Here is a 26,301-nt window from a genome sequence, read left to right on the forward strand (position 1 = left end):
AGATAATGGGGTAGGGTGGCCAGTTCCTTTCCCCCTCCACTGCATACATCGCCGATTAGCTACATGTTACACTAATCAGACTTCAGATGCATACAAACAAATGTTCTTTCTCTGACACATATCGTCAAGTGAGGTGTACTGCCTGATAATAGAGGTACATATCAGCTAGAAGCTCAATCAGAGGATACATATTAGATTATGAACAGTAAAATTCTTGATGCTAAATACATATAATGTGACATGTTGGGCATACATTCGTATATTACTTCATGAAACATTTTTAGAATACTTTGAGAACTTCGTATTATTTTTCATTTCAAACAGAGACTGTGTGTTCGAAATATTTACTTTTAGAAAAAATTGAAAGTTGCAGCTTTAGTCAAGTGACTTGTGCATTACTTCAAAATCCTTTGGCTCTATGGACGAATTTGTAGTATGCAGATACAGTATTGGTATGCAGTGGCAGATTACTCACATGGCCATAGTATACAGTGAGTTCCAAAAGTGTGGGGAATTTTTCCGTTTGAAGTCACCAGCATTATAACAGTAAGAATCTTTCTGAGCATGATAACCTCTGATGCATCTTGTGAGAAGTTTAGTGTCCCGAAAAGAGTGAAGAACTAGATAAGAATGTCTTCTACAGATTTAAGACTCTACAGCTTGGCAGTTTTGTAGCAAATGCTACATTCGTAAAAGAGTTTAACTTCAAAGATGCTATCAAAGATTTTGCAGCTGTGAAGACATGTCAAGTATACTTATAAAAAGAGGCATCTGTAATATATTTTGCTATATAAATTATAGTTGATGTAGTACTGTATTGAAAATTGTAATTAAAAAAAATTATGTTATGTCGTTTAGAGTAATTACAGTAGAACCCTGTTTTTAGGCGGCCTTCACTTAACGTTTTTCTACATTTAACATTACATTTTCACAGTCACAATATTTATTACATATGATTAACGTATTTTTATATTCGATTTAATGTTATTCTCTTTGTTATGAAACTTGCATTTTACATTAGAAGTTGTTCTTGAATGATTTCTTTAAATTTCAACTAATGCCAAAATAAATGCATTTCGATTTAATGCATGAATTAAGAATTTTTTGAAAAATTGGTGATTTGGGAACACTCATGCTTTGTCGCCACATGTTAATGGAATATCCCACTCCTTCCCTACATCTACACAAAGCTGCATGGCTTTTCCATCTGCTAATTTCCTCCCTTTGCAAGAACCAATCACGTTCAATGATGAACATAGCAACCATGCATCACAATTCACAGCTTACAGCATCATCGCTTCTTGACTTTGTTGTGATCACTGAGATGCACAGTAAAGAGACGAAATTGTTCCACTGTTACAGTACATATCACTAGAAAACAATGGTCCTGAAAAGGAAAATGCTTTCCCTCGCAGAAAAAATTAATTTAAGTTGAAAAAAAAAAAAAAACAAAAAAACAAATGCAAAGATTTCCACAATGGCGAGAAGAAGACCTTCCCTTAATGTTTTCCATTTATTTTTTATACATTATTATCCATAATTTATTTATTATAGCTTTTTTGCAAATAAATTGAATTTTTGCAAAAGTATTGAAAATTTTTTAACAAAAATAGCGAACCCCTATTTAATGTCAACCCTCATTTAAGGTTAATTATTCTGTGTTTTCCAGAAAAACATTAAATGAGAGTCCTGCTGTAACTTGCTTTTGCTTCCCTCTCTCCCCAATTTAAAATAATTATTGTTGCTGATTCATTATTAAATTACTAGTTTTATTTGAGAGCAAGTAACACATTCCTTTTTCATTCATTGTTTTTAAAGATATGATAAAACATGTTCATAATAATTTTAATGAAGATACGTAAAACCTAATATTGTTAATGCATAATTTATTGGATGACTGACTTAGAACCACAGCATTTAAGATCCCTCACTACTAGTATGACTTGTCTCATCATGTTTTTGTTTTCTCTGCCATCCTACCATTTCTCCATTTTTGATGATCTTTTAAAAAGAAAAAAATAAGCAGAAATCTACTGTCATGATGTAACCACAAAGTCTGACCATCAGAGTTGTATGGAATAATACTAATATTCGTGAGTCTGCTCAGAGAACATGTATCTGTGTACCAATATATCTGATGTGCAGACACGCTGTTTGTGTTTGTTGCAGACTCGCCATCTGGGAAATGATGAAGTGCACATAGTGTGGTCGGAACACTTTCGAGATTACAGGCGGGGTATCATACCAACTGAATTTTGTGACGTACTTATTGTAATCTATCCTCTACCCAATAGACTCTACCGAATCCAAGTTTCTCGCAAGCCAGAGGTAAGACTTGTGTACTTACAGAAAATGTGTGCATGTGTGTATGCTTTATAAACGTATCTGTGTTTCCATTCACTTACGAAGTTCAGCCTAAAAAGTAAAAAGTAATAAATGTTTTAAGTTGCAGTTATAGAATAATGTTCTTAGGAAAATATTTGGGGCTATGAGGTTACAGGAGAATGGAGAAAGTTACACAGCGCAGAGCTAAACACATCGTATTCTTCACCTGACATAATTAGGAACATTAAATCCAGACGTTTGAGATGGGCAGGGCATGTAGCACATATGGGCGAATCCAGAAAAACATATAAAGTGTTAGTTGGGGGGCCAGAGGGAAAAATATCTTTGGGGAGGCCGAGACTTAGATGGGAAGATATTTTTTTTTTTTATCCAATGCCACCAGGTTGTCTTTTCGACATTTCTGGTTTTCTCTCCTGGCCGTGGCTTAATTGTAACCCACTTCTGAGGTTGGGGCGCCTGGAAGGCGGAGTTACATTACCCCGATGATGTGTTAGGATGATTATGATAATGTAGTGCCAGGAGAGGTCTTAAATCTAAACTTAACCTAAATTCCAGACCATGGACGAACACAGGAATAATCCCCTTTAAGGACAAATTCCTATGCTCCAACCGGGAATCGAACCCGGGACCTCATGAACTATAGCCAGAAGCTCTGACCACTAGACCATGAGGCTGGTCGGGAAGATAATATTAAAATGGATTTGAGGGAGGTGGGATATGATGGTAGAGACTGGATTAATCTTGCTCAGGATAGGGACTAATGGCGGGCTTATGTGAGGGCGGCAATGAACCTCCGGGTTCCTTAAAAAGCCAGTAAGTATAAGTTATAGCTATTTAAGGGTATATGTACATGAGCTACCACAAATAATATCAGAAAATGCAAGCTCTAAATTTCTAAAATTTTACAAGAAAATAAACTCACAAACGAACAGAAATTACAATGTACCATAACAAGACTTATTAGAACTTAAATGGCTGATAAAATTATGAAAAAAGTTACTAATAATTTTTTAAAAGCCAGTTTTATCAGTGTATGAAAAAAACAAATTATGCAGTTATATCATTTGATTACTATAACATTGTTAGGGTTTCTCTGACATCTTTCATTTTTTTACTGAATGTAATAACACTTATTTTTAAAAAGTGGACAACTCTCAGACATGTAAAATTATTAATTTTAATACAGTTAATTTTTTTAACTGTCCTATATAAAATATATTAAAATTTACATCATATTTTGTGGCCTTTTTTATTTTCAAAGATATGGACATTATTGTAGTCTACTTTTTGCATAAATAGATGTGAAATCAGTGTGCAAAATTTCAGCATTCTATCTCTAATGGTTGTGGAGTTATGAAATAATGTGTAAAAAACTTGCAACTTTTGGGAAATTTAATTTAAATAAAAACTTAATGTCTTAGCTGATCTTTATTGTGTTAGAACATCCCCATTTAAATAGTGCAAATAAATAAACTATATATATATATCACTGGATTCAGAAAACTCTGCGTAATTTTTTAATACAAAAACAAAAAACTATTTTTTTTTTTTTTTAATATTCACGTATTAAAAGTCCTTGTTAATTATGCTTTAACAAATCCTTAGATAAAACATAATTATGACTTTCATTTCAGGTTCCTTATTTTGGTCCATTGTTTAACGAATCAATTGTTGATGATAAAGTATTGCCAGGGCTGGTGCGGGCATCAGCCATTAGTGCGTCGCGAGCGAAGAGGCGCATGCTACCATTCTATCAGAACTAGTGAGTGAATATTGCTTGGAGTTATGTTTCTGTTCTTATTCTCTAGAAAAACCTTGTTTCCCATAACTATCCTCCGTATTCAAGTGACTACTACACTTACAATTGAATCCTAATCTCAGACCTCACGGAAGGTGATGGATTTTAAGCACTTTGAAGATCATTAGTATGACTTTCTTCATAATTATTAAAATAAAGCATTGGTCCTATGTCGTGAATTTGAGACACACGCACCCACATCATATCTAACAGACAAGATAACCAAATTTTACTGACCATTTCTCAATCCTTCTCTGACCATGATGATTATGTTCATCTTCTCTGCCTTCCTCCCTTTTTTACCTCAGGATAGCTTGGAATTGTCCTGGTAAATTAACTTACTGTGCATCTGTCCATTGGGACTGAACAATTTACCTAGATCATATAAATATCATATAAATTAGTTTTTTTTATTTTCAGTCAATCACTTATCATGTTATGATGGCAGAAAAGAATTCTGTTACATCAAGATACAATGTTAATATACGTCACGAATATTTTCGACTTATTTTCAAGTCATCTTCAGGTGATAGTTTTCTAACAAACATACATTTGAACTAGGTGAAAATATTATTTAAACACATTTATAAAACACTAGTAAATAGTCTGACCATGCATACTTTACATAAACTGGTTGAATGGCGTACATAGTCTTAAAATTAAATTGACATACAGAGGTCATGGAAAGCATGGGGCTCTACCTCCATCCCCCGAAGTGCCTTCATGGCATGTTACGGGGATACCTTTACCTTTTTTTTTTACAGATAGAAAGCCTTCCAATGAACATAATTATAATACAATATATTGAGAGGCATGCAGTGTGCCTGAATTATGAAATTAAAAACATGGTAGACCATGTAACGCCAAGATGAGAAGGCCACATCATCTGAAAGCCTCTACTGTACATCTTTCACATAATGCCTCTCACCACGGCGAACAGACCGAAATTTTCTTTTACATCCACTTCATACAGTCTTCCAATACATTGAAAGTCATAAAGAACAAGCCTAGTCTTCAGTTTTATATATAATAATTTTAAATGTTTTTAATTTCATAATTCAGGCACACTGCATGCCTCTCAATATATTGTATTATAATTATGTTCATTGGAAGGCTTTCTATCTGTATGTCAATTTAATTTTAAGACTATGTACGCCATTCAACCAGTTTATGTAAAGTATGCATGGTCAGACTATTTACTAGTGTTTTATAAATGTGTTTAAATAATATTTTCACCTAGTTCAAATGTATGTTTGTTAGAAAACTATCACCTGAAGATGACTTGAAAATAAGTCGAAAATATTCGTGACGTATATTAACATTGTATCTTGATGTAACAGAATTCTTTTCTGCCATCATAACATGATAAGTGATTGACTGAAAAATAAAAAAACTAATTTATATGATATTATTTCACAAACTTATCTGAACTCAACATGACTTTTAAATTTAATTTACCTAGAGATAAATATAACAAAGTGACAGTATAAGGAATTTGCTGGGACATCGTGATTATTATTTTTGTTGAATCGAAATTGAGTAAATTTGTGTGCATGCTAAAATTGAATGTGTCCAGTAATCATCCATAACAAAGAGCTAAGTTATATATTATATGACTTTAACACAGATTTCTTTCCAAATAGCACATGCAATTGCTGTCACATTACAACAACTGAACAATTTTAATTAGGCCTATTTCTTTTGTTATTTTGCACTATCGCCTTAATCAACCAATCACAATTGAGTCACTTCTATCATATTTAATAAAAAATTTTCCGATAAAGCTCACATAGTACAGAAATTTAATTTTTAGTTTGTTGATTTAGGGCCATTTTCTTCAAATCAAAATAAATTTGGTATAAATTGAACCCGTTCAACTTTAGTATTTAGTTTAAATGTGCTTCAATTTTCTCCATAAATTTCTAACACTCGTTTAGTTTAAACAACAGCTCGATTGGAACTGGCTCATTAGAGTCAAACCGATAGTTTCAACATGTCAGCTGTTTATGAAGATTTAATACTATAATCAAAGTGTATAAAGAAGAAATGCAAGGGGTACTAGTTTCACAGATAGGCTTAAATAAATTATTTATACCCATGTGAAGTGTTGTGTAGCATCGTTCAATCCAATATTTCCTTGAATATCTTGGAAAGCATTCTCGATTCCATTTTTCTTCAGATAGACTAGATCATAAAATAACATTAATACCAGTAACTCATGTTTTGTAACATCTGCATTATCTTATGGAATATATGGATCCATTTTAATAAAAAATTAATTTCCTTTAACTTTATTCCTTTCCCATGAATTTCAAGAAAAGAACTTCCAACTTTTAACGAGTTCATTAACCCACCAAATTAGGCCTACCTGATGTAGGCCTACACAGGACTTTGGTAATTATAAAATAATATATATTATCTTCTAATTAAAAATTATAGAAAACTGCTTCCTAATAATTATTATTTTACAGAGTGCAAAGAATGCAGGAGAAGTCCAGAAAAATGCAAAAGATTGGATATTACAATAAAATAGCCCAGAAAAATGCAGAAGATTACAATAAAATAAGGCAAAATACAGAAGATCCCACAAAATACAGCATAATTGCCATTATTTATTCAAAGGAGCTTTACTTTATTAGTCTTACTGAAAACTTGTAGATATCCCTTCTCAAGCTAAAGTAATTTGTCAGTATCCTTTCTGTTTAGTTATACAGGGTGATTCACGAGGATTTATCGTCACTTATGGAGCTTATTTCTGAAGACATTTTGCCAGAATGAGAACCTACGACCTATCACAGCAAGTACTCCCCCCATCGAGACTACTATATATACAGTATAATAGCTGGCAGACTATTTCCTTATCCAACAACTGCTCTGAAGATGGCCACAACACAGCGGTCGAAACGTCAGCCAATAACATCAAGACAACGCGGTAGAAGCCCTGAAGCTTATCCACACACCTTTCTTCTTTATTTTTAAGGGTAAAAAAATATTACAAATAGAGAACGAAGTATTCAGAAGTATCATTTCTTTAATGGGCTAGTGTTCTGAAGCTAAAAATGTGTTATTAATTGCTTTGTACAGGTTTTCTTTTTCAATTTTTAACTAAAAATTACATCATTCTTATGCACTTATCACAAAAATTGTTACAAATCATACGACTTTTGGAATTTGATTCTTTACAGTTCAGTTATGCATCCTAATGTACAGTCTTGAAGAATTTACAAGAGTGGCGTGATTTGTAACAATTGTTGTGATAAATGCATAAGAAAATGTAATTTTATAGTTAAAAATCGGAAAAAAAAAATTTATACGAAGCAACTATGGAATTCACAACACATTTTTAGCTTCAAAATACTAGCTAATTAAAGAAATGATACTTCTGAATACTTCATTCCCTATTTGTGATATTTTTTACCCTTAAAACTAAATAAGAAAGGTAGTTTACTCACAACGTCAAATTAGTTTAACTCTGAAAATATTGAGATTAGGATTCATATTTATATGACATTTTTTGTTCAGAATGTCTTCGGAAATAAGCTCTGTAAGTGACGGTAAATCCTGAATAGTTAATTCTTTATCTGTATTCTTTTACCCTTAAAACTAAAGAATAATGGTATTTTACAAACAACTCTAAATTAGTGTAGCTCTGGAAATATTGAGATTAGGACATATGTTTATGTGACATTTTTTACTCAGAATGTTTTCGGAAATTAGCTCCATAAGTGACGGTAAATCCTTGTGAATCACCCTTTAGAAAGGGTTTACTGAAGTTTTGTATGGGGTCTCAATGAGGAATGTAGCCTATCTCATAACTGGCGATTCATTCCAGGCTCTCTAGTATTTGTTCAAAGTTTCTTTAACTCAAAGACCAGCACTTATGGAAAGGCTGCTAGGAAGTTTAAGGTCTCTTTTCCAAATAGATGCCAAGAAATTCTTTGTTTATATATAGCATCTTAAAGCATTTAGAAACCAATTACTAGCAGCCAACTTATTTCCACTGTAAATTTCATGTCACAATATATTAATTGTTATTACATATCTTTGTATCAAGTCTGAACACACATTTCTTTCACACTTACGTAAAGGATTTGATCAAAATCCGAGCCAGTCAAATGTATTGATTGCTGTGACACAGTCTGTATGGAATTGAAAGTAAGTGATAACTTTTGTTTCTTGTTGCTTTCAGTTATGAAGAACGTGCAAAGTCTTTAGAAACAGTGGTTCGCAATCACAAAGACTCCACAACATTTGAGGAGTTCACAGCGCAGGTTTACTCTCCTGTTCAGACGTTGTCACCTTTCTGTCCAGGGCCCACTCGCTCATCAGGTAATACTTCCCTAGCGAATGATTTGTTAAAAATCTGTTAATGCATGTATATAAGTAACTTTGAAGTACAGTAGAACCTCTATTATCCATGGTAATGAAGGGGGTGGACTGAACGATTAATCGAAAAAAATCAGATAATGCGTACCATAAAATATTTTCGTAAATGAAGTGAATAATTCTTGAAGTTTCGTAATTTCCTCCATAGTCTTGTGTTTAACACGCTAGGTAGTGGATCAGAAGTTCACTAATTTAAGTTCGGTTGTCAAGGATGTGTTTATAAAGGAAAAGGAAACTCCTTGTAATGGCTGTGAGCGGAAGGATATGAATAGTAGAGGTCTCATGTTGTAGATTTACATACTCTATACACTTTATCCTTAATTTTTATTAAATTGTGCACAGTCTCGTATTCTGACGCAAGATGAGCCACAGTTTCTCTTTCCCCAAATCACTCAATTATATGCATTTTTCGTTACTTATCACAAAAGTTTTCTTTTGACACTCATGGAATACATTTTACTATATATAGAAGTTGTACATACGGCAACTAGAACAGTAGACCAAACTGGAAGTGTAAAGGCTTGTAATAACACTCTCTAGAAAAAAATACGTACTAATATAAAGTACAGTAGTACTTCATATGTTCTGTAGAAAAAAAAAAAAAAGAAGAAGAAAAGAAAGAAAGAAATGGAAAGGGAAAAAAAGAGTGAGCAAAAGACAGTTGGATAATCTGTCAGTCGGTTAATAGGGTGTCGGATAATCGGGGTTCTACTGTAGTACATTTCGTCTCTTTCCATCACATTAATTGTAACACATGGACAATTTAATCTGTACAGAATTGATGTTGCATATCCAGTTATCATATTTAATTGAGAAACGGGGAACCTCATATCACTTTATGTGCTATGCAAAAATGAGTTTTTTCCAGATATTTTATTTCTTCATACAATGCAAATATCTATTGTTAACACAACGATTTCATCATTAGATTTTAAGAACAGATGCCAGAATTAAAATTCTCGTTAGTGTTGAATTTGTGGTGGAAAAAGATGGTGTTGAGAACTGTTTTGTCAGATTGCTTCAATTCTTCTCCAATCATTGAACTGTTTTTCATTCAGAAAAGGATGCAGAATTGCTGTACTGTATTATAACAGTGAAATAATTAGGAACTTCAAATTTATTCTGGACTTTACGTATTTATGAACATTACATTACACAAAAATTCAAATTTGATTATTTTTTAAATTGTCCCCTAGCTTATTCATATGTACTTCCGCCAACTACGAGAGATCTTTATTTTTTTCTGGAAAACAATATTGTTGGTTATGTAGCCATTAAGGAGAATAGCAATGACAAAGGAAGCTTTTAATAGAAAAAGGAGCATCTTTTGCGGATCTCTGGAGAAAGAACTAAGGAAGAGACTATTGAAGTGCTTTGTGTGAAGTGTAGCATTGTGTGGGGGCAGAAACATGAACATTATGACGAAGTGAAGAGAAACGACTAGAAGTATTTGAAATGTGGATATGGAGAAGTATGGAGCGTGTGAAGTGGACAGACAGAATAAGAAACGAAGCTGTGTTGGAAAGAGTGGATGAAGAAAGAACGATGCTGAAACTGATCAGAAAGAGGAAAAGGAATTGGCTGGATCACTGATTGAAAAAAAACTACCTTCTGAAGGATGCACTGGAAGGAATGGTGAATGGGAGAAGAGTTCGAGGTAGAAGAAGATGTCAGATGATAGATGACATTAAGATATATGGATCATATGAGGAGACAAAGAGGAAGGCAGAACACTATGAACAAATGAGTGTAGTGATTTCCGCACTTCTTTCATTACCAGGTACCAGGGGATTGTAGATATTTTACTTTCAAAGCTTTTCTTTAGCAATTCAAACATGTGATAGTCATAATAGGGAGAAATCGAGGCAATGTGCAAGGTGGAACAGCACTTTGCAACCAAGTTCAATAAGGAAATCTTAGTGACTTTTGCAGTGAGAAGGGTGTTGTCATGAAGGAAAATTATGCTTTCCGACAGTATTTTCCACATCTTCTGAATCTTAAAACATCTTTAAATTTTCCTTTCAAGAGAAGACTGTAGTATGCTGCATTCATTGTTGTTTGATGTAAAAGAAAATTGATTGATTAATATCAGCTCTTCTCCTTTTCAGAAAACTATAGCCATTACTATTTAAGAAAACACAGTGAGACAAATTTAATTTTGTTCCTAATGTGTCCAGTTTTACAGCCAAGAGTATCATGAGTTTCTGGATAGAATTGTAACAACCAGTGAGACTTAGATATGGCATTACAATATTGCTAGCAAGGAATGAAACATTCAAGTCCACCATCACTCACAAGGATTAAAGTGAAATCGTCTGAGAAAAAGTTAATGACTAAAGCTTTGTGAGATGTGAAAGGGTCAATATTAATCGATTTTCTCTTTGATCAAAAGCAATTAATGCGGCATATATTCTTTTGAGAAACAAACTTAAAAAAGCTGTAAGTTTCAGAAGACGTAAAAAATTGTCTATAATCTTTTTGCTGTTAGAATAATCCTACAGTAAACAATACCACATGACTGAAATGAGACATGGTTGGCCACAGCTTGACGCCACCGATTCTCAGTGCGTGATCCCACCCACTCCTGTACATTCTGTTTCATGTTAAACATTTCCCTTTATTCGTTAAAGTAGTCCTAACCTCACTACTAAGCATCAGTTTGCTTAGGAAAGAATTACTTTATACTTAATTACTATTACTGCTGTTTACAGACCTGTTACTAAATCTACTTATTACTCGGTGAAAAGATTTATTAAATCTACATACTTCGACTTCAACAAACAAAATTTGATAATACAATCTCAAGGGAAAAAATGGAACTCTCTGCATCATAATCCACAGTTAATTCCCGATCTACCACGAAAATCGTCTGTAGCTGCATTTAGATTGGCAACATGCCATGACTGTTTGGCCAAACACATGCTTAGAATTGGAATATATCAGTCCCCTAACTGTCCATTATGCAACTCAAACCAAGAAATGGATTCGGAACACCTCAAAATCTGTGCTTCAGTGGCTGACCATGATAATATCTTTGAAAAATATTGGAGTGCAAGAGGTCAAATGACTTTATTGTCAAACGGCTAGCATTAGAAAACAACAACAGCAACATAATTAAATTATTTTAAACTTTCTTTTAAGATCAATAGCTGTCGAACTAATGCCTTATTCTCCTCTTGCATTTAACCATACTCTCTCACTGAGGATGCAGAAGCCGTAATACCACATGTTTACGTGGACAACAAGCTCAATATCAAGTGATGCCAGCTTGTTACAACAACAGACTACCTTGGTATTACTCTTTGTATCTTTGTATTCACCCGCTTCGTTGGGAAATTCTTAGTAAATAAGAAATATAAATAAAATAATCCGTGGCACTACAGCCCGTGAATGGCCTAGACCAACCAGCCAGCTGCTGGCCTCACGCCCACATGCCAAAGCAAAGGTGGACGATCATCCAACCAGAATGGAGGTATCATGTGGTTAGCACGATGATCCCCCCAGCTGTTATAGCTGATATTCGCAACTGGATTTGCTACCTATCGTAGCTCCCCAAGTGCATCACAATGCTGGGTGGGCACTGGTCCCATACACTGGCCGAAATTTCATGAGAAAATTCCTTCCCCCATGAGGAATCGAACCAGGGCACATTTCGTAATGCGGGCCCTAGGCAGATGCCTTAGACCACGACGCCATGGCACGGGACAAATAAGAAATATATAAGTACCTTTTCTTTTACATAACATTGTACATATGAGTCAAGTTATATGTTTTATTGTATTTACCTGCTAAAATTTATTTTTTTTTAATAAATACAAAGTTATGGCACTCAAATACAAATCTATATTTTCCTGCGTCGTGTGAGTATTTCGACTAGTAGTCAATCACGGGTATTAGAGCCACATGCTTGTGTTTACATTTCGATTATTCTAACAGCAAAAAGGTTATACATGCATCATCTTCCCATGTCCTCACTGCACAAAACACACACTAGATACCCTTACAGAATGAATGTGGCTGGGAAGTGCTGCCACATCCTCCATAAAGCCCCGATTTAGCTCTCTGTATCTGTCACCTGTTTGGGCTGCTAAAGAAAATTTAGGAGACAAAACATTAAATTTACAATTTCCTGGTTACCTAGTGATGAAAGGCATGCAGAAATGGCTGCATAACCAACAAAAGGTGTTCTTTCAAAAAGGAATAAATAAGCTCCCTGATAGCTGACATAAGTGTATCAATAAGCTAGGAGACTATTTGATAAATAGTAATTGTTTGAATTTTTTTATGTTACGTAATATTCGCAAATAAATAAAGTTGGATGAAATTTGAACCACATACTTACTTTCTGTCAAAAAAGTAACCAATTAGGAAAACTGATTGCATCAATCTGGGGTGATAGTGTTGTTGTTGTTGTTGATTATGATGGTGATGATGATGATGATGATGATGATGATGATGAAGAAGGTTACGAACTGATGCCAATTTTTTTTTACAACTTTTAAGTCTATTATAATCTCCAATTGTAATCTACACAATTCTACATTACTTAAAATAACATAGTCTTACTACTTAAATCCAAAGATTAATAAATACAGCAAGCATACTTTTCATGTATTTCCTCATTGCGAGAGGACCGGGAAATTTGCGAGATGTGATAACGTGAATTGTTCTCATTTTGTCAAATTTTTACAACAAATTTTCTTTATACCTCTTCCCATAACCCGAAGAAAACATACTTTTGAATTGCAAAACGTGAAAAAAAAAAAAAAAAATCAAATTTTTTATCAAATTGCAGCAACACTTGTTTTGTTCTCGAAGTCTTAACAGTCCCCCCCCCCCCCCAATAAATGCGTGTATAATTTCCGTTCTTTTTTTTTTTCTGATGGCACATTTCATTCCACCATTTTGTCAATGGCTGCAGTTGTGTATTAAAAATCTATATAAATTGTAAAAGCTGAAAATTGATATTGAAAATGCTGTGTATACCACTCTTATTGTGTTTAATATCTTAAATCTGAAATATAAAACTTGCATATAAGCAATAATTATTTTAAAAAAGAATTTTCCTTAAAATAAAACTGCTTTTATGAAACTCTACTCATTGCATGGCTATTCTTGATTTGAGAGGAAAAACAAACACGTGTTGCAAGATGTTGATTTTTTCAGCTACCATTTTTCCAACTCCAAATTGAGAATATGATGTTGGCAGGAGTATTTAAGGATAGCTTGCTTAGTGTAAATTAATGAAATGTAATGCAAATTATATACCTACAGTAGTACCAAGGGATTTGCTTATAGCTATCTTGAAATATCAAAAGACCCTGCCATTTATTGAAGTTTCTTGGTGATAGGTGGGAAGAACATTTTTTGGGAGTACACCTTAGTGAACATGGTTCTGTTATAGAAACAAATTTTTATGCAGAACATAGAGAAGTACCATTGCGCTACAAAACATCACTTTATAGTCCTTGATATGCATACTACATCTTTCTTCTTCCTCTATCTGTTGCTGATATTCAATATGCAGTTTAATTTTAACCAAAATTTTAGACAGTTGATGGAACAAAACAACATTTACTTAGAATTGACTAGAAGAATTATTTTCTTTTTCATTTTTCTGACATACGAAATACTGTAATCCCAAAATTTGGAATGTAAGCAGTAATGTTCTCAGAGCTTTACAGTTTTGAGTAGCGGTTTTTAATGATAGAATATGTGAAAATATTTACCTAATATTTGCAAACGAAAGCTTTACGTCTAAGTGAGAGCATAATTAGTTCTGTAGTAGCTAACTGATAATGTGGTTTGGAAATTGTTGTACTTGGATTCTGTTTTTAATGCAATTGGGAAATACCACATTCCCAGCAGATGTACTATACAGTGTTATTGGTTTATCAGGTGTCCTCCGTAAACCCATATATAATTAATTATTTTGTAACATTTATATTAGAAGTTTTAATGAAGACATTATGATTTTATGCATATATATATATATATATATATATATATATATATATATATACACACTTAAAGCTGGTGTTATTGTGTAAATATATAGTAAGGAGAAAATATTCCAGATTCGTCATTCATTAGAGATTTATGTATTTTTATTTCATTCATTCATATTTATTATTGTTTATTTAGTCGTTTGTTTTTACTTTGAACAACACTTTTTGCATTACTGAATATGTGACATGTCGTCACTGATTTTGAAAATCGTTGTTCCAACATTAGGATCCATTAAGCCCACAGTGGGCAGCTGAAACAGAAGTCTTGAGCAGCCATAGAGGGCCAGAAGAGACAATGCTGTCGTTGGAGTTACTGTACCAAGAGCAGGAACATAACCTTCAAAGATGGCAGTATATTGAACACTGGTACCTTTGAAAAGAAAATAACCTTCAGAAGTGAACTAGAGCAGGATGGATTACGTGGAGTCTGATTCGGGCAAACTGAGAAGAATGAAATCGCATGACATGCTTGATATACTAAACATTGCCACCTGAAATGTAACTGGAGGGAGATGCAGCTGGATGAAAAGAGGGAATGAAGGAACGATAAGTTACATTTTCATTAGTATATTATTACAGCTAAGATGAAATCGAGGAAAGTAAACAGTGTTAAGAAAATAAGCTAAAAATGAGAGAGAGGAAGAACGTCATATACGGTATATTGTAAAAAATAAATCAAGTTAATTGTCGGATTTTATAATATATTAATATAATAATCCAAATTCTCATTGCGTACCTACGAATTTTGAAGATGATGTAACTGGTGAAGGTAAAAAATACGAAAATCTGTATATTTTCTAAAAAAAAAATATATATATATATATATCTCCACCTACATGTCCTGTTTTCCTAAATGATAGCTGAGAATCAAAACCGCTGCAAAAATGAAATCACAGTTAGTTGTCTCTGTGGATTTCATGTAATTTGGTTAACAATAACAATCAAACATACAAACACTTTATTCAAAATTAAAAGAAATGTGTAAATTTACACTAAAATTAAAAGAAATATGTAAATTTACACTAAAAGTGAGAAGTATCACTTTTATTTTTTGTATCAAAATAAAAATGTTGTTAACATTTTTACACTAATAGACTACTATTATCTCAGTTTTAATCAGAACAGTGCAGTAACAACATACAATAATCTGACGACTTATGTAATATTAAGAAGTCACAAACATTCATTTATTTTTGGTGATTAGTGGTGTTTCCTTCGATAAAAATGATAAATGATATCATTTTGAATATGTTAATATTTATGCACAGACTTTCACGTCCTGTATATATGATTAAAATAATATTGCCTGAGCCTTTTCTGAATTGAAAGCATAATTGTAAGGACTGCACATGTTAAGAACCTAAGTATGTGAGCATTACAGTATAGAACTTTATGGTCACTAAAGTTATATGGCCTCATTAACTACATTTCCTCCAAAATATCTGGACCTGTTTAAACTTGTTGTAAACATACATATCTACCTATTTTATGTTTATTAAGTAATTCTTGATGAATGCTTGAATCATTATTGTTTTTATTATGTTTTGTATTTATGTGAGGGCTGTTTGTTGAAGGTGTTAAGTTTGTGAACACAATAATTTCAATGCAAATGCTTTTTTTTGTTTAAGTCTTCCAGGTCAGTATTTCAGAGTAATATAGCATTCTAAACTTTGTAAATAAAGGGAAATCTGCGTTAAACAACCACCAACAGTTAAAAGAAAAAAAAATAGTATTAAGAAATGACATCTTTAAAAATGATGCCTTACAATACTTTTTTTATTGAAAGAATTCCACTCAACAGAATGATAGTCCTTTAGCGATCTGAACCACCTATCCCATAATTTTAGTTACTTCTTTAGAAGGATGATGATTTTTAGAGTAAATTGGCTATAAATTTAAAATTAACCAGTAAGTACTTTTCATTTGGTTTTCAGGGTTTCTCTTAATATTGTATTAGTCGACCATTATTTGAGTGTGCATGGCAGGCAAGCAAGTTACTCTTGTGATGTGATAGTAAGCAAGTACAGATTTCAATTAACAGAACACACACATTAAAATGAACTACTTAGATAGCCCTGCCTTTGAGTCATGTCGAGATGTTTCTGTTATGTTACTATAATAATATCTAGTGCAACAAACCATGAAGGACCAAGTCCAACAACCAAATGCTGGTCTCAGACCCAAATGCCCCAGCAAAAGTGAAGCTCCCCAAATTCATTATATTGCTGGGTGGGCACTGGTCCCATACATCTAATATTTTCCCAGGTGTTTTTTGTTGTAATATCAGTAGTGGACTAAACACAGCACGAAGGCCTTCAAAATAAGAGGCACTCAGATAATAATGATGGACAAATTAATGTCCGTAATAATTTAATAAGCATATAACAAAAATATAGTACAAGTATCTGCTGATTGCTACGAGGATTGGACCAGGGATGGGTCTGTACACTTATACACAGTTTGGTCCTTTGTGCATCCTTATATGCGATGATTGTCCAAGTCCGACAGGTGGCCAGGGTGACATTCGTGAACCCGACGCTGACAGGTGGGCCATCCTGCCTCAGCCCCTGTTAGAGCCAGGTCCTGTTTTGCGGATGAGTAGCCTGATAAGCTGCAGGGGCTCGGAGCCCCAAGCCCTTCCTGTCATCGTTGGCTAACAGGTAGACTGTCCTGCTCAGCCCCTGATAGAGCCAGGTTTCGTTTGCATACTAGTAGTCTGATAAGCCCCAGAGGCCCGGAGCCTCAAGCTCTCCCTATATCAGCAACAGAAACCCGTACTATCCCCAAGACTTCACCCCAGCCTATTTTTACTATTGAGGATGATAGATGAAATGAGGGGAAGGTGAACAGTGTTGGTGGAATGATAGAGAGAAACGGGAGTATCTGGGAGAAAACCCTCTGCATCGTCTGCTTTGTCCATCACAAATTCCATCACGACCTGGCTGATGATCGAACCCGGGCTGCCTGGATGGAAGGTCATCACAATAGCACTTGAGCCATAGAGGTGGCATCTGCTGGTTGCCTATCAGCTCTTGATCTCTGTGTGTTGAGATCTGAGTAGAAGAAAGTGCAATAGCTGGAGGGGAGGGTCAAGTATACAGCACACTGATGTAGCTTTACCAACAAACAGACTACAGATTCAGTTCATAAAAGTTAAGCTTGTAGAGTAAAGTAAATGTATGTTTTGAAATGAAAGAGTAGTTGGTCATTTCACCCTACTTTTCACAAAAGTGGTCTGTAATCCTTCCAGAAGTACAAAGCTGTGACGTGAACAGTACTAAAACGAACTCATTGTGTTACGAATTGACTTCCTGTCACCTCTCTAGCTTTCGTCATTTTGTTTTTACACCTGCAGTACAAAGAAAGTGATGTGCGTATCTGTTAATGCTGGTTATCTTGCAAAAGTTATTGCACATAGATGTTACTATAAGTGGCTAAAAACTAGAAATTATGATACGAATTTCGAGATATTCACAAAAGAATTATGTTTCTTTACATCAATGTTGTATAACTCAATTCAATTTCTGATTTTCGATCAAGAAAGGACTCTAGATAGCCATGTTAATGCAACTGGGCATAATAGTAATCTGTTTAGTAGATTCTGAGATGATTCAGTTCTGTACAATCCTATAACTGAAGTTTTATTCAGTGATTGCTTGATAGAAATAAATGAAGTTAGAGACTAGCAATTAGTTGGGTTTAGAGCCAGTCTAACAAAGGAGCTGTTAATTAGCTTATATCACTCGATAGATGTTTATGAGGATGGCAACTTAACTTCTCTAAAGCTCCAACCACACGAAGGAGGCTTGCTTAACACCTGGTGGTTGGGTAGTCACCTGGATGAATAATCCAAGTAAATGAACAGTCAGGAACAATCATAACTGGCCACACTAAATGGTCTGCAACCTGGTATATCACCTACAGTGGCGAAGCTTCAGGGTAGGCAGGGTAAACTGAGCTTTCTCAAACATTTTCGAAGAAGGGACAAGATCAATTTAGAATTTAGTTAGTTAAAAACAGGAGAGTTTACCTTTTAGCGACATAAAGCACAGCCTAGATGACTATTCCCGAACCATGTCTTCAGCCCAGCTTACCCAAAAATTTTGTCACGCTTCGCTACTGGTCGTCTAGTAACTGTCCAAGTGAACGAACTTGTCTGTTTCCTCTGGGTAGCCACCAGCCAGTTGAGTATGTTTTTCACATCTACATGATTAGGACGAGCCATCAGATGTGTAACCACATGCATTAACTTCATATCTGTAGAATTTCAGGTATTTCAGTTTTCGTACTCCAATTTTCAGTGTACTGTGTCGTTTTCAATGTGAGTAATAGAAGAGTAGACATAATTGCTATTGACCGAAATAAGAAGACAGGGTACATATTGGATCCTGCAGTGATCAGCCTTTGGAAGTAGACAACAAGAAGAAGCAAATTTATGAACCAACATCTTGACTTCTTTAGGAATTGTTATCATCTGGAGACAATTGAAATTATGGACCTATTCATTGGAATCAGGGGAACTATAACAAAACATTTTTAAAAATTTTATGATTGATTTAATTTATCGACAATAATCTGTAAAGAAATTTCCCTTATGGCGCTTAAGTAATCTATTCAGATTTTAAAATAACATTTATATAACAAGAGCACATAATTTTAATGATTTATACTTTTGTTATATGTTCCCTAAGTTCATGTTTATGTACTTCTTTTATTGTTTAATATTATTACATATTGTTAGGTATATTTTGTCATTTTAGGCAGGCCACTCTGGTGGTAAGTTTGTAAATTAAATTATAATCCATAAAAACAAATAATTGGATTTTTACTTACCTCAGAGTAACAACAAGTCGTTCTTCAGGTGATGTGCATGCGGCATGCTCTATAGGCCTAATTAGTATCCTGTGTTTGTGTTTATATTTTTTCTGCAATTTTAGTTAGCAGAATGTCGAACATTTTTATAATCATTTGTAAGTATTCAAGAAACGTTTCCTCATAATTCTGCAGTTGATCGTACAGAACATCTTGCACCTAGCACATGTCGATACAGCAAATCATATTTGAAAGAAGTATTTTCCATAAGTAGTTTCCTAGTCAGTTTTGAAAGAGGCATAGGCCTATTCGCACTGTTGAACAAACAAGCAAGAAAGTTACACTGGCACTAGGCACCTAGCATGGCATTGTTACCACCACGTGTTTTCTAGACAACTACCCTGTCACCAGGTGATAAGCAAGCCTCCTTCGGCATGGCTGTAGCCCAAGTACACGCTGTTGTCTCTTAATGCAGGTATTCAAAATATATTTTCGCACCCTTACAGTTAGTACAAGAACTAATTTTTTTATATTCGTCTATCTTCTAGAAGGTCTGCTTTCAAAAAAGGTGAAAGTTAGAATTTATAAAACAGTTATATTACTGGTTATTCTGGATTCTTACTTTGAGAGAGGAACAGAGATTAAGGGTGTTTGAAAATAAGGTGCTTAGGAAAATATTTGGGGCTAAGAGGGATGAAGTTACAGGAGAATGGAGAAAGTTACACAACGCACAACTGCATGCATTATATTCTTCACCTAACATAATTAGGAACATTAAATCCAGACGTTTGAGATGGGCAGGGCATGTAGCACATATGGGTGAATCCAGAAATGCATATGGGGTGTTAGTTGGAACACCTGAGGGAAAACGACCTTTGGGGAGGCCGAGACGTAGATGGGAGGATAATATAAAATGGATTTGAGGGAGGTGGGATATGATGGTATGGACTGGATTAATCTTGCTAAGAATAGGCACTGATGGTATGGGCTTATGGGAGGGCGGCAATGAATCTTCGGGTTCCTTAAAAGCTCTTTTTGGTAGTAAGTATCTCCTGGAAGATTCAGCTGTATGCAAATTTGAGGAGAGGTTTTGAAATGAACTCATTAACACTTTCCTTATGAGAATAGGAGTATTACATTGTTTGCTAAAATTGTCCATTAACAGGAATTATCTGTTGATATATGTGGTTGTTAAAACAGGTTTCTCTGTATTTGGAAAGCATATGTTAGTTCTAAGTTTACGTATAGAAGAATGAAGTTCTTGTAATAATTTCTATGTCAATGTACCGAAATTCTTTAAATTCAATATTTAAAATTAAAACAACGTTATCCAGACTGTTTGTAATCTGGAGTATAATTTAATTCTAAAGGTTTCGTACTTAAGGACCTAACACAATATTATTATTGTAACAACTTCAACTTTACTGTACTATAACACAACGAACTTGGCATTTTGAAGTAAAACATTATGTATGTCTGTTTAGACTTCATTAAATATAAGCCAATTTTAAGAGTTCCACACTTTACGAAATGGCTGCTGAGATTTCACGAGGAACATGGTAGAAACTGATGATTGTGGGCGCAATAATTTCAATGCTAGTGTACCAAAATTCCTGAAACTCAATTTTTAAGAGCAAAGTAACATTGTCTAGACATGTACATATGTAAGGGCTACTTCAGAGGATGGACAGATCATATGGAGAAAGTATTAAAATGATACACTGACAATGTTTTAAAATTGTACATTCCAAAAATAAAAAGTTTTAATAATGAAATAAACACGTATTAATCTACATTAAGAACTATATAGAATGTGGTCCACTTCAAGTTTCAAGCTGGTAATGTTTATTCAAAGTCATTTGATCAGCCCTCATAAGCATCATCACATTGCTTAAAATCAATGTGAGAGAAGCAGTTTTGTAAGCAATGTTAATCTAATTTATTGTTAAGCTGGGTTGCAGTCTGTGCTGTCGAGGGGGGGGGGGGAGACTTTTATAATGCACTGCTAAGGTACTATTTTTATAGGCGTTCAAAGATTAAGAGAAATATAATATGAACATTTCAACATCCAAACCAAAAAAGTAATGACATTTGAAGGAAAGGAAACTCTACATAGTAATGTGGTATGTTAAAACTTTGATTAGGTATCTGTGTTCAGATATTTAGGGTATTATATTAACTGTGGAAAGGAATTTCACATGCCAGCAGAAATTTTAAATTACATGCAATAGATCAGTGAGCAGGCGTTTACTCTTTTTATTGTTCAGAAACACGAATCAAAGTTTATACTATCTTGCCAAGACTGTTGCTTTCTTGAGGCAGCAAAGTCTCGACTATACAAAATTGTGACAGAAAGAGAATCATGATCAGCAAAATTAAGATTCTCAATACTAAAAATATAGTCAGATTTCACTTTGATAAATTGATGAATACAAATTACAGTATCATCATAATCGTCATTAAGGACATCCTCTGATGTGACATTATTATTATTATTATTATTATTATTATTATTATTATTATTATTATTATTATTATTATTTTAGGGACATGCAAAATGGCATCGGATGAACTCTTAAATAACGATATTTATATATAAACAGATTTTTAAAAATAAAATATAAATTTCAATGAGAAATTATAAATAGAAAGATTGTCATGTTCCCAAATTTGGTTCAGTGTTATAAATTGCACATTGTCAGAGACATAATATAGGGATCTGGTAGCTCTGTGTAGCTCCTTCAGACAGATGACTCCATGGAGGATCACAGTATCTACAGTACTGCGATCTTCAGGTGAATATAGGATGCAGCAGGACGTATTACGTGATTTGAGAACAGTTGCCATCGATCTGAGGAGGCTGTGGACAGCAGGGAGACTCAGTCAGACCTAGATGTCATAGTTGAATCGATAATATGGCACCAAGCAGTGAATCATGTACTTACAGGAATGCAGTCCTAAAGACTACAACAATCATCCCACAAATAAGGAAGTTGGCACAATAAGCTTCAGGTCGCCCTCCTCAGAAAAGGAAAAAAAAAAGTTACAGCTGCAGATCTAAGAATTAAGAATATGAAAAAATAAAATTGATAAACATTATCCTTGGGATTACATTTCAGTTTCTATCCGAAGTAAATTAATGGAACTAAAATATTTTATTCATTTATTACAATATATTTTTTACATGTCCCTAGGGAAGATGTGGCCATTATTCTGCTTGTGGGTTTTTAAGTTACAGCTGTAGGCCCAAAAAAAAATTAGAGAATAAAATAAATATCAGCCTTGAGACTACATTTGAGTTTCTGTCCAAAAAAAATAATTAAAACAAAATATTTGTGTATTTATTATTACCGTTATTGTATTTTTTTGTTGTGGTCCCAGGGGAGAGGGGACCAGTAACTTACTCATTGTTTAAATTATGTCCGTGACTCCAAGAAAAAATATAATGTATGTGACAAAGATAAAATAACAGAACTTTGAATCATTTCATTCTTTGCTAGGAAAAAAGTAATAAAAAGAAAATCATTAACTCGTTCGGCTCAAATTAACCAAAAATTTACAAGCTCTTCATGTAGTGTGGCATTGAGAGCTCCAGGGTGTCTCAACAGTATCATCCAATCCCAGCAATAAATACTAACATGAACCACTTTCATGAGTATAAGAAATATGGATTGACTCTTATTTTTAGTCGAGAATGTGCCCAATCATTCTTGTACTGATACACATAAGTAGACTGCGAAACTTAATGCAATTGCATGTTTTTACAGATTTGGTATATTGAAAAAGTAAAAGTGGATCTTTGCTGATTATGGTTTTTATGTTCGATTGAAGCCAGCTTTATTTTGCATAAAGGCATATTTGGAGGGTTTTCCCTTTTAAATGCATATATATTTTTATTTTGCATATATTAACATTTTTCCTTTTTTGCCCGATTTAATATCTAATTTTAAAATTTCTCTCTGATAAAAATAAGAATAATTCCCAAGAAATATAAAAATCATGTGGGAAATAAAAGCAATAAATAAATAAATAAATAAATTTAGCTTCCCTTATGAAAAGGTTGCCAGATTTGACAAAGCGTATTACATATAATTTGGAAACACACCCTAAAAGGTAAAATGATATACATTTGAAACAGTTAGGGAATCGAATATACAAAATGTCAGAAAAATTTACACCTAATTAGCGTTTGTGCTCATTTACAGTTAAGGAGATTAACTTGGTATTTAGAATCCCAAAATCTTTTATCACCAAGACAAGCCGGTTTTCGACAACTACACTCTACCAATGAACAAGTCATACGCCTCGGCCAAGAAATAAAAGACAGTTTTAACAAGAAAGAAGATACCTTGGCAATATTTATTGACTTTCAGTTAGCATATGACTCTGTTTGGAGAAATAAATTATTACTAAAACTCCAGAAATTAGGTATCTCCAGCAGTATGTTCAGATGGATATCAGAATTCCTTAGTCAAAGATTCATTGCCACTAAATTCAATAACTCACTTTCTAGTTACAGACAAACATATCGAGGTCTACCTCAGGGCGCTGTCCTCAGCACAACTTTATTCAATATTTATATAAATGACTTACCCTCCCTATTAGAGGAATCAAACGTGAAAACAGCACTATTTGCAGATGATATAGTTTTGTGGACTTCCGGATCTTACAGACATAGAGACAAAATTCAAAATTCTGCTCTTAAAGCTCTAAATCAATTACATGAATGGAATACATCAAATTTGATGACACTCAATTTAAGCAAAAGTAACTACCAAATATTTTCACTCGGTAAAAAAGAAAGAGAATTCAATATCCAATACAATGGCCAACACCTTCCTAGGACTTATGAATCCAAATATCTTGGAGTTATTTTCGATAGTAAGTTAACATGGAGCAACCATTTGAAATACATTTCTGAAAAAGCTCGTAAAAGATTCTCCCTTCTAAAAAGACTAGCAGGAAAGAAATGGGGATGCTCTAGGAATACTCTGAACACTACATACAAAATGTTTATACAGCCAGTGCTGACATACTGCGGAGAAATTTTAATTACTTCACCTTTCATAAACGACATAGAATATATTCAAAACGAAGCTCTCAGACTCATTACTGGTGGAATCAAAACAACGCCAATAGATTCTATGAGATTCCTCACTAATATTAACAGCATCAAAATGACAATAGAAGAAAAAGCACTGATTCAATATGAGAAACTTATCAGATTACCAGGTAACAATTGGCATTCATACAGTCCTCTTTGTATATTGAAAACTCAAAAAAGTTTCATATCCATTGTTCAAGAATTAAAACAAAATCAATATCCCGAATTTAAAAGAAATCTTACAAATTAAACCAAACCCTTTAACTCTATTAAATATAGAATATAATCTAAATTTAACAGAAGAAATACTGAAATCAGAAGTAAACACTGAAATACTAAAACAATTGTCTTTAGAGACAATTAATATTAGGTACCCTCCACAAAACTGGCTTCATTTATACACTGACGAATCCTTGATCTCCAGAGAACAAGGTGCCGGTGCAGGTGTTATGTGCTGTCTCTTCTCACTTTATAGATCTCTTGGATATGGAACAACAAGTTTTGATGGTGAAATCATTGCAATAAGTGAATGTCTCAGGAATCTTCTATGCCACATCAATAAATTTAGGAATGCAGTTATATTGTCAGACTCCAAAGCAGCTATTCTATCAATAGTCTCTAAACACACACCTTCATCTCAAACAGCAGAAATAACTAAAATGCTCTCTCAATTATTATCACTCAATAAAAGAGTTGTGTTCCAATGGATACCATCCCATTGTGGAATCCTGGGAAACGAGAATGCTGATGCTTTAGCAAAGAAGGGCAGCACTGCTATTTACAGACCTGTTACTAAATCTACGTATTACTCTGTGAAGAGATTTATTAAATCTACATACTTAGACTTCAACAAACAAAATTTGATAACTCAATCCCAAGGGAAAAAATGGAACTCTCTGCATCAAAATCCACAGTTAATTCCCGATTTACCACGAAAATCGTCTGTAGCTGCATTTAGATTGGCAACAGGCCATGATTGTTTGGCCAAACACCTGCATAGAATTGGAATATATCAGTCCCCTAACTGCCCATTGTGCAACTCAAACCAAGAAATGGATTCGGAACACCTCAAAATCTGTGCTTCAGTGGCTAGTCATGATAATATCTTTGAAAAATATTGGAGTGCAAGAGGTCAAATGACTTTATTGTCAAACGCCTGGCATTAGAAAACAACAACAGTTAAGAAAGGGAGAAAAAAAATATCATCAGATAGGTTAAAATGATTTGAATGCCATATACCGCGAGAAAAATAATAGTACTGATTTATTGGCATTGATATCTAAACCAATCAACAGCCATTGGTTAAGATAACTTGAAAGTACCATTAGAGATTAAAGGTAATGCTATATAAAACACTCATTCAGAATATAATGATGTATGGAAGTAAACGTGGACCCTCTCAAAGAAAGCCGTGGAAAAGATAGATTCTTTCGAAAGGAAAATCCTGAGGAGAATCTATGGACCTGTATGCGTGCAAGGGGAATGGAGAATTAGATATAATAACGAACTATACTCCTTGTATGGAGAGCTACCCTTGTCGCATGTTATTTGGATTAAGAGACTCAAATGGCCAGGTCATCTAATTAGGATGGAAGAACATCGAGTCCCAAAAAAGGTATTTTCAGGAGATTTCGGAGGAGGAAGACTGGTGGGAAGATCACATAACAGATGGGAAGATGGTGTATGTCAGGATGCACTACAAATCCTCAAAATCCGGAATTGGAGAGTCGCAGCACAGGATCGACAAGTTTGGTAGAGTGCAACTGTGGAGGCCATGACCTGAAAACGGGCCGAAGTGCCATAGAAGAAGAAGAAGAAATTTCCATTATCACTCCCATACAAATGAG

The 26,301-nt window shown here is 34.0% G+C and overlaps 1 protein-coding gene across 7 annotated transcripts in view; it reads left to right on the forward strand.

Moving 5' to 3' along the window:
• Nucleotides 1-26,301, forward strand: part of LOC138704760 (probable Rho GTPase-activating protein CG5521) — a 126,087-nt gene that overhangs the window by 85,370 nt on the left and 14,416 nt on the right. For 6 of the 7 annotated variants that reach the window (XM_069832969.1, XM_069832965.1, XM_069832968.1 and 3 more), the window contains 3 exons: nucleotides 2,170-2,328; nucleotides 3,981-4,108; nucleotides 8,334-8,473. In XM_069832969.1, the coding sequence (XP_069689070.1) occupies nucleotides 2,170-2,328; nucleotides 3,981-4,108; nucleotides 8,334-8,473 (427 nt within the window). Of the gene's footprint in view, nucleotides 1-2,169; nucleotides 2,329-3,980; nucleotides 4,109-8,333; nucleotides 8,474-14,764; nucleotides 14,935-26,301 lie in introns of those variants that run through there. The other variant, XM_069832970.1, reaches the window with a different exon arrangement.

Source organism: Periplaneta americana, chromosome 8 (genome assembly GCF_040183065.1).
Source record: "Periplaneta americana isolate PAMFEO1 chromosome 8, P.americana_PAMFEO1_priV1, whole genome shotgun sequence".
NCBI lineage: Eukaryota > Metazoa > Arthropoda > Insecta > Blattodea > Blattidae > Periplaneta > Periplaneta americana.